Source organism: Rhagoletis pomonella, unplaced genomic scaffold (genome assembly GCF_013731165.1).
Source record: "Rhagoletis pomonella isolate Grant_MI unplaced genomic scaffold, Rhpom_1.0 Rhpom_scaffold_06095, whole genome shotgun sequence".
Taxonomy (NCBI): Eukaryota; Metazoa; Arthropoda; class Insecta; order Diptera; family Tephritidae; genus Rhagoletis; species Rhagoletis pomonella.
Window position 1 is genome coordinate 1 of NW_023464631.1, and position 10409 is coordinate 10409.

The 10409-nt window shown below is 38.7% G+C and overlaps 1 protein-coding gene across 1 annotated transcript; it reads right to left on the minus strand.

Moving 5' to 3' along the window:
* Positions 1-1129: 1129 nt before the first annotated feature.
* Positions 1130-6477, minus strand: LOC118755370 (dynein heavy chain 5, axonemal-like; the record flags this gene model as incomplete). Its single annotated transcript, XM_036490209.1, has 8 exons — positions 6353-6477; positions 6041-6273; positions 5689-5982; positions 5157-5592; positions 3414-3613; positions 2357-3351; positions 1412-2291; positions 1130-1302 (listed from the first exon to the last, which is right to left on the minus strand). Coding segments are annotated over exons 1-8 (3311 nt in total), but the record flags the coding sequence as incomplete, so codon positions are not given.
* Positions 6478-10409: the final 3932 nt, after the last annotated feature.

Below are 10409 nucleotides of genomic sequence, written 5' to 3' on the forward strand. Positions count from 1 at the left end.
ATGTTTTTATCATGTTACTTATGGCGTTTTCGTTTCTACCAAAAAAAAGGTTACCTTCTCTTTGCCCTCTACGCACAAATACTAAGAAGAGGGCAATGAGAAGCCAACATTTTTTGTAGAAACGAAAATGCCATTAACGCCAGCAAGCATAAAATTTGCAAATGCAATTCCAACTGCAAATCCAAGACAATTTACACAACATCCTGAACAGCCCTAGTATCTTTGTAAAACTAAGAATACATACATATCCCATGAGACATAAAATACGTTTGCAGGTTTTATACTTGATTCCAAGCTAACACGGACGCGTAGCTTCGAACAGAAAGCAAAGATAGAACTAGTAGCATATTACATACACAGAAGGAAACTGGGAAAAGCCTTGCTCTTTGCGGAAAGCACTGGGAAAAAATAACTATCCGAAAGTAATCGAATGAGTGCAGAGACTTGCCTGCTAACGGCTGTGAGCAGTTCACCCCAAAAAGCGTTAGAATATATTTAATTTAAATCCGACATAAGTATCCGTAACTGTTGCAGACGCAATTAAGGATCTTACATTAAGGAAGATTAAATTGAGGTACACACTTTAGTACGGGATTATCTTCAGTAAATTTTAAGTAGAACGTCATAACGGTAACACGGCTGGCTTATGAAGATGTGCTGCTGGGGCTTCCGCTCAAGAAGAAGTTGGCGCCCCTCTCCATTCGGAGGGTCTGCAGATCAGACAATCAAATCACCTGCCAAAGAGAAGATTGCTTGCCTTATACGGAATAATAAGTCTCTGCAGGGAAAAACACTGTACTCGTTGACAGTCAAACAGTATTGAAAGCATTAGGATCCAAAGTAGTAAAGTCAAGAATTGTTTGGAAATGTCGGGCGTCGCCAACGTCTATCTACTGTGCTCGTAAATATGTCAATATTGAAGGGAACGAAATAGCCAGTGAAAAATACGTCTAGGCAGGACTCGGAAATGCACATCAGCCGTATCAAATGTGTTTAGGGCTTCTTAGTGAAAAAGGTCAAAAGTTTCTAATTATGTTTTCGGAGATGTTTTAAGAAATAAAGTTTTAAGCAAAAATCAAAATATAAATAGGCAGATATATTTCATCGGACTCCCTCTTCATAGACTCACCGATCTGTTAACGGCGTGATCACCAGACGATCTGTACAGCCCAGGTACTCATTTTGATAAGTAAAAGTAACGTCCGTCACGGAAATCCAGGTTTTATCCAGGTCTTCTTTGAAATAGAAGCGGCACTGCTTCAGCCACTCAAAGTCGTTTGCCGACTTAATATTCATGCGACACTATAAAGACATACTTACATATATACATACACATTATATATATAGAATTCAATAGAACAATGTTTTTAAAGCTCAGGCAAAGTGCCGCGCATATGGCTGGCACCCTCACCAGTATGTCAAAAATATCCCGTTGATGTACATGTATGGTAATTAGGGTTTCGAAGTTAGTGCGCTCCATCTTTGTCAAATTCCTTGTTGTCTGATCAATAAGCGTATTTAAAATTTCTAAAAACTTATTATTCGTCTCCGACATGACTTTCCTCTCATGCCTGGCCTGCATCAGCGCCATTTCCGCGTCGCGTGTCCAAATCATTTGAATACCCAAAAGACCAATTTGCGCTGGGACTTTCTCTAAAAATCCCAACAAAGTGAAATTTGGATCATTAATTGTAGCATAAGCGGTGCGGATAATCGAATGCAATGACTGCTGTGCTGTGACCAGCAACTGAGTTAGCCATGTCTCGACAGAACCCTCAGCACGAATAGCGCGATCCAGTTGTATCATTTCACCCTCGCTGGAGATTATCGCCATCATCTTGTTATACTCGATGTCATGGAATTTCACCTTTCGCGTGTTATCGAAAATTGATAGCAGATGGTTTTGTATGGTGTGCGAATCGGAGGCCTGACCAAGTATCTCCAATAGGGCCGGATCCGAAACGAAAAAGAAACGTGGAAACATCATACGCTTTCGCTCTAAATAGCCGCTAAGTGACTTTTGACAAATTTCCAGCTGTTCCTGCAAGTGCGGTAATAGCTGCTTGAGGAGATCATCGCCCACACAGCAGGCCACCACGCCTGGCGTCTCGTGAGCGCGTTGCATAATCTTCTGCCAGGACTTGTCGATTTTAGAGAAGCGTTTAGCTTCTTTCGGCAACTGCTTAGCGATGTCACCACCTACAAAGACAGCCTCTAAATATACCCACATGTTTTGCACCAGCAGCCAGCGTTCCAAAATCTCGTTCGAGTTTGACAGATCGTAAACCCACCTGCGCCGAACAAAAGTATAGTTTATTCGACTGAGCTGTGGATGAAAGTCGGCGTGGATACTCACTGTTGTATTTGCTTGCGGAATGGTGCATTGTAACGGTTGGATAGCAACGAGCCCAGTACCATCAAACTGTCCTCCAGCTGGCCTATTGTCTCAGCAGTTGTATCACCTCGCAGCAGCAATTCACCGCGATTATTGAAGCTCATGAATTGCAATTCGTGAACGGACCACTCGTTGGTGACTTGTTTCAGCTTCGCCTCTATATCTTTTTCCTTCATTGCGCTAATGCAAATGTCTTCAATGTCTTCTTTGTGTTTCAGCAGCGGCGCTTCCAAGATGTTCTTTAGTGAGAAGCCTTCCGAGTCAAACTCGAAAATATATTTTGTTACGTCCATGATGCGCTGCCAGTGGCGCGGCTTCATTGCCTTATTCGCCATCAGCTCCAGTAGTGGACACATGTCATTGAAATCGTCGATGGTTTTCTTTAGTGCATGGAAAGCTGGCCATTCCTTCAACCCTTTCGGGAGTTTGCGACAACGATTCTGGAACTCCATCAGTTCGTTGTTGATCTCTTCAATGTCCACCTCATTCCAGGGTATGTCGTAGTAGCTGCTGACGCGGTCGATCACGTCATTGTACAGTTTGTAGAGTTTCTGCAACAAATTTAGCTCTTTTCGAATCTGTCCTAATTCGGGATAATCCGTTTGTGGCAAACCAAATAGCTCTTCACCACTTTGATATGTCTGTAGACGACGCCACATACCCTCAAAGCGATTTTGGAACAATATCAAGCGATCGGAAGCCTCGCGTGGTGTCAGACCTGCTTGCATTGGACCAGCAGTGCGATATTCGTTGACGTACTGTATCTTATCTTGTTTAAATTTATCCAAATTATTGCGTAGGTCATCCTGAAAGGACGGTTGCATCTCGAGCAGCTTGACTTGGGCCTGAAGTGCACAGGCCAACAGATTTTGGAACGTGCCTCGCAAATTATCTACCAAATCGAATTGTTCACGCTCCACCTGAACTTCGTAGCGGGTGAGTACATTGAAGGCTTCCTATCGAAATGAAAATATGGTGGAAAAAATGTTTCTTTCTTTCTGAAATTATCCGCCCTTACTTCTATTGGATCGATGCGCAACTCCATGTCAACTTCTTGCTCCCTTATTTTAGCCAAGGTTTCCATGATCATTCGCACATCGTCAAGATCACGTATTGGCCTGTCTAACTTTCTATCCATTTCGTTAATTACTGCGTAGACATAGTCCATCTCCTTTTTGTACTTCTTCTTCATGGCCTGACCAATCTTGTGATTACAGGCTGAAACGAAATTATGTATATTTTTAAGCATCACTTGTAAAGTCTAAAACTCTTTTTCTGTCTGACTTTATGAACAAGAATTCACTTACATATACAATGGGATCGGAATACAGTGAAGCCTGTCCGAGCCAAATTAGCAAGGGACCAGGATTTTTTACTACCTTATACAAGTTTTCGGCGATATATAGGGTGATTATAAACCCGTTCTTAAATATACATATTTCGTTGTCTTAATCCACAGTTTCAAATAAAAAGGCTTATGTATATACATTTATAGATAAATACATTCCACATAGTGCTATTTTGTCCCTCTGATCTGTGATGTAATTTTTTCTGATTCGTAAACAAGGAAATGGATTTCTGTGCCAGCTCATGATGGTAAAATAGGACAAACCTAATAATAATGCTCTCATCTTCCTCTCTTAAGGGCAACACATGGGACAGCTAATCTACTAGTCTAAATGCGCCTTCACCTATAGAGGCAGCCATCCTGACTTGACTTAACCTCTCTTAACCTAACCCAATAAGATATCGCATTGAATTTTCGTCGAAGAGGTATTCTTCTCCCTTGAAGAAGTATAATTGACTTGTGTAAAAAATCAAAAATAAATAATTTTTTCTTTTTATTAGGATACCTTATTAAGAGATGAAGAATAAAATTAAAATTTCGCCGACATGATACCAGGCCTATTGAATGGCACTAAAAGTAAGAAGGTATTACAGTATTCCCCGCTTATTTGACCTCCGGTTAATTGGTATCCCCGCATAAATGCTATCGAAAAGGGATATACCATCAATAACCCCCTTCCCCCATAAATGTATTCCCTGCTTAATTAAAATAAAAATTTTGCAAGTTTTGAAGTGCAATTAAGCGGGAAATGCTGCTGTTTTTCAAATCAAACTTTATATATTTTATCGCTAAAAAAAACTTAAAAAAAAAACTATAAATAATAAACTATAAATAAATGTTAGGTTTTTTGTGTGGACATTAAAACTGGGCTACAGAAACAACACTCTCAAGCCAGGACTGGTCATTTTATGTTGCACCTTAAAGTTAACGCAGATCTTTCTTATCATCCTCCTTTTTCCTTATATCCATGAGATGGCACTGTGAACAAAAAATAAGGCTTTACGCAAAAATAGCTTAAGAGCACACTTTAAATATGAAGAAGTGTGTTAGAAAATTAAAAAAATATATATATTTCGGTTTTACCACGTTGAAACTGTACTTAAAAAAATGAATTTGATATATTTTATGCACGGCTTTCGTATCCCAGCTCTTTGCAGTACAAAAGGAACAAGGGGCCGCAAATTTCACCTTTTCACTGATGATTGGTTTTAGTCACGTACAATATCATAACGGCATAATGAGTGCCAATTTACACATCAAACGAAAACATTAACCACAAATTGTAATAAATTTCAACAACATCGCAACGTAAGAAACGAAATTCGTTTGTGTTAAGCGAAATTAGCGGCACTCCCTTCCCAAAGACCCCCTCCACAAATCAATGTTAAATTTGGCAGTCGCTCATTCGCTTACATTTTATTTCAATGGCCAAGCCATATTTGAGACGTTCATTGTAGACGGCCAAACACTGGCCGAACACCTCCATTTCTGGCTCCACCAACAGGTTGGCGTCCAACTCGGCCAAGCAACGCAGCGTCGTCTCAAACTCTTGCAATCCGAACTCCATTAGTTGGCGCGTTGTGCGGTCGTTCTTCCAAAGGAAATGATATGGTTTCCAACGCTTAATGTAGCTTTGTATTTCGGGTTTGATGTTCTTGGTGCAATTCGACAGCAAATTGAGCGCCTTTGCCACCTCTTTGTTATCCATGATGGCGGCATAAAAAGATTTCAACATGTGCGGCATTTGCGGACGCTCTTCGGAGGCTAGCGTATATAGCTTGCGGCGGCGCGCTCGGTTTCCCGTGTTGTGATTTCGGCCAACGCGAGGTTGCGGCGTCAGTGATACTTGCTGTTAATGCAAAAAAGATATTCAACACTATTTTTAAATGTATGTACGTATGTATGTGTGTATATATTTGTAAATTTTGTGAGCAACTACACTTGCCGGCTCTTTGCCGCTGTTCCACTGCGCCACGCCTTTGGCAATGCCAGTGATATTTTTGCCCGCCGTTATCAGTATCTCCTGCAACTCATCCAGATTAGGTTTGATCACCACAATTGGGATCTGCAATTGTGCATGCAGCGCGAATATCGGCTTCTTTGGTACGGTGTCATTCTCGTCGGCGACGAAGCGACGCCTGATGGTGTCCAAAGCGCCACGTATTACCTTAATCAGCACATCGATTACCTTTCTGCTATAGTAGCGCCGCATCTCCACAACCGCATTGCACACCATATCCTAGGAAAACAAATTTACAAACAAGGCAGGGCAACACTCACTCAGAGTGGCCATTTACCTGCATGCCCTTGGGCAAACTCTCTGTTGTCGAGAGGAGAGTTAGTGGGTTCTCAAAACAAGACCATAGAATGCTCCAATCCTGCTGCTGGCTGGCAGCGCCGCCGCCGCCGCCGCCCCCACCTCCGCCGCCGGCGTTTTCATTGTTGCCAGCAGCCGCACTTGACCCGGCTGCACCTGCGCTCTCCTCCTCGCCCTTTCGAGCGGATGATGGTTGAGTCTGATTTCGCGAGGCTGCTATCACAATAGTGGGGCGTTAAAGATGTAATATTTGTATTTGTACATAAATAAAATTAATGTGCGCTTAGCATACCATCAAACAAAGTGACAATATCATCGCCGGCGATTTGCTTGAATGTCTCAGTCGCCTTGTCAACCAAATTCAACACCTCCTCCACGGCCTCCGAAACCATTTGGCTTTTGCGATTCAATTCAATGGCCGCGTGTCTGCAAAGGCAAACAACAGACTTTGTAGAGCAAAGGAATACAATTATATTTATGTATATACGTATGTTTATAAGTGTATATACAGGACTAGAGCTAGCTTAAGGATGGAACAAAGCCATACCACCATAACCTTTGGATTACTAATTTATTTATTTATTTGCCGAAGCAGGCAGACAAAGGCACGCATGTAAAACGTTTTCAATGGCAATTCAAAGGGTTAAATTGTGCTCTTTTGAGGTGCTGAGATGTGTCTAACAAGTTCGAGTGGTTGATGCAGTCAAAATACTTAATTGGTGTTATTTTATAAATTATTGCACACGTTCCTTAAAAGTGTATTATCTCAAATTGTATCTTTTTGATATTATTCGCTGAAAATTATAACAAAAAGTAAGTAATAATTTGCAGTAGGCGTCTTGATGAAATTACACAAATGGAGGGATCCGACCGCTGACCGCTGTTAGGAAAAAAATAATAGTTTGTAATTGTTGCTCAGACCCGGAATAGAATTTAGGTCGTTCTCGGCTTTGGTGGCCAACATACAAAATGATTTTTTTTTGTAATTTGTTGCAAAAACCAACTGTAAAAATTCCCTTTCCATACGGTTAACTTATTTAGCTAACTTAGAAATAGTTTTTTGAGTTATTACATTCACTTTCGAAGAACGTGGCCGCTGTGTCTCTTCATTGAAAATGTTGCTCTTTCAAGGACTGAAGGTGATGCTGAAAGTAAAGTAGAGTCCCTTTTATCAGGACCAAGGCCACCTTCATCTTATTATTATTGTTACGTTCAAATCAAATTAATACATTACAATTACATAGTAAGAAGATTTCAAAAAACGTCTGTTTGTAAAAATATTAATTTTATTGCGAATTCCGGTAGAGGAATAATGATTCATTAAAAATGTTCGTACGGGAATTTTATTCCTAAGGCGGTGAAACTCTGGAAATAGGCGAAGCAAGTTAGCAGTAGCTGCAGTAAGTAAATTTATTTGTATCAGTTTTAATCCGATCGTTGACTACGTCTCATAAGTATGAACAAAGTTATGTACTGAATAAAAGAGCCCTGATTCAACTTCTAATTTTTCGAAAACTGTCTGTTCCTCGCATCGATATCACTCCACTCTCATCTCGGTTAATCTGGAACAGATATTCGAGTCGGATATTCGGGAGTCGGATAATTGAGATTCTACTGCATGTGTATTAAAATCATTCTTAAACCCTTTATCTATAAAATGGTGGGACCCTAGGTTACATAAATATGTACGTATAAGGAAATTTTTCGAGGAAAATATATGGCCCTCCCCATCCAGAAAAGGTTACCCGACACGTTGTACTTCTCACGCCGGTAACTAAACACTCATACAAAGTATTTGTATTTTACAATTTTTTTAATTAAAACATCTATAACTCAAAAGTTATGCAACAAATTGATTCAAAATTTTTTTGAGACTTGAAGTATGCGTCTTTGAATTATATCCAAAAACAACCAGGTTGATATAGTTCACAACAATGAAAATAAAGCTAAATAACACAAAGGTTACCTGTTTTTTAGATTTGCCCATATATCTCCCGTTTGCTGATGAAAATAATTAAATTTGAGGACAGTTTCATCCTTTCTATATATATCCCTCCTTTAAGCAGACGGGTCTAGCCAGACCTTTTTCTGTTGTACTTGTAAAACAAACGCATTTGTAAATGAGCTAGAGATTTGAAGTTTTTTGACTTTCCCTGAAATATTATTTGCTATCCTCCAAAAAATAAATCAGGATCAAAAAGACAATAAAGGGCTGTTTTGCTGTTAACATCGCATTCGTACCTAATGGGTCCTGCCAGACCCCTATATTACACCACGCGACAGTCAATTTTCCACACAAAAAAAATTTATATTCTCGCGAAACTAGAAGCAAAATATAGTTCAATTGCGTTTTTAGTTTTTCTCTCTGACGTCAGGACTTTTTTTGAAGGACATTGAAATTTCAAGGATATGATTGATTAAAAAAAAGTTCAGTATAATGCAGAATAACAATAAGGGAACCAAATGAAGGAGAACATTCAGTGGAATTGAAAAAAAAATTTATCTTTTGGTGTACAAGGATGAATAGGTGTTGAAAATGCCCTTTTAAAATTTTATCCTTGAAAATCCATGAAAGTTTCCTGTAGTTATTTTCAAAAAAAAAAATTTAAGGACTAATATATACACTGTCACACCATCGAATTTTGTCCTTCCAACTTTATCAGTTTAGAACAAAAAATAAAACAAAAATGCCTTTTTAATTTTCAATGCCTATTCGTCTTTTTATACCCGAGCGCACTTGTGCACTAGGGTATATTAATTTTGTTCACATAACGGTTGTTTGTAACAGCCAAAACGAATCGAGATAGATATAGGCAAATGTATACATAAATGCTCAGAATGAATAGAGAAGTCGATTAAGCCATGTCTGTCTGTCCTTCCGTCTGTCTGTCTGTCCGTCCGTCCGTCCGTCCGTGTACACGATAACTCGAGCAAAAATTGAGATATCTCAACGAAATTTGGTATTTTGGTGCGTTGGTATTGAAAATGGCCGAAATCGAAATGCGGAATCGCCCACATCCCATTTAACGGTAATTTAGAGAAATACAAAATCTTCGATAAATCAGTAAATATTAAAACTAATTTATTCAAAATTGATGCTTGCAACAATTCTTTACCAAGAAATACGTTTATGGTAAAATTTTGGAAAATGGGCATGGCACCGCCCACTTATGATCACATATATGTATATCGGTAACCGTTCTACCGATTTGTACCAAACTCGGTATTTTTATTGTGCTTGCCACATAAAAGCAAAACGTTGAAAATTATTGAAATCGGACTAAAATTACGGCCGCTTTTCATATAACGGTAAATTTCAGAAATGCTTGAAACTTCAATATTTCGAAATTTAAGGACGTTAATTTACTCAAAATTTGGGGTTGCCAGATTTGTTATGCGCGAAATCAGTACATTAGACTTTTTCATGCTAAAAAAAATCAGTACTTTTCAGTACATTTTTATTCAACGCAAAATAATGAATATATGTAACAGAAAATCATTTAAAACGCCTGAGTTCTTGTTTTTAAGAATATTTTAAAAAGTAACACTTTTTAAGGAGTTCATCTCTATTTCCTCAACGCAACTCAATCGCAACTGGTACGTAACGACCCGGCGATATGCCCATAAAACGATTGATCTTTTCGTTGTATTCATTTTTTGGGCATTTCAAACATTATCTAAAACGTGTCAACTATAATTAAATTATTTTCTTCTTATTTTTTACAGTACAGTTTAAGGAAGTTCCAACGTTGTGTAAAAACCTTAAGAAAATACTAAAGTATTTTGTCTGAATAGAAAATTCAGTACAAATCAGTACGAGTTTGGAAAAATCAGGGCATTGGCGTACTGATTGAAGAAATGGATAAAATCAGTACAAGAGTTGAAAAATCAGTACTGTACTGGTAAAATCAGTACGTCTGGCAACCGTATCAAAATTTATACACACCGGCTTACCATGTAGTGGTAGGTTTCGGAAAGGTGAAAAACCACATACATACATATTTAATACTAGCGCCGGGTATTTAATGTTCGGCTCCGGCCGAACTTAGACTTTCTTACTTGTTTATAATTAAATTCATTGAAATCATATTATCTCATTATTGTATTTATGCAGATCGGAAAAACGCTAAATGATATATTAAAGGAGACATTTGTTTTCGTTTATACATATAGTAGTAAATAGGAATAAACAAAAATCGCATTACTGGATGGTATAAAAACGCATTTTATTGTATCACCAGTTACCTATAAATACATGAAAATGTGTATATCGTCGTTGAAAGTGCAAAACCGCGTATCAACAAAATGCAAAACCGCGAATGTGAAGTTGTAGAAATTATTTGCTAGAG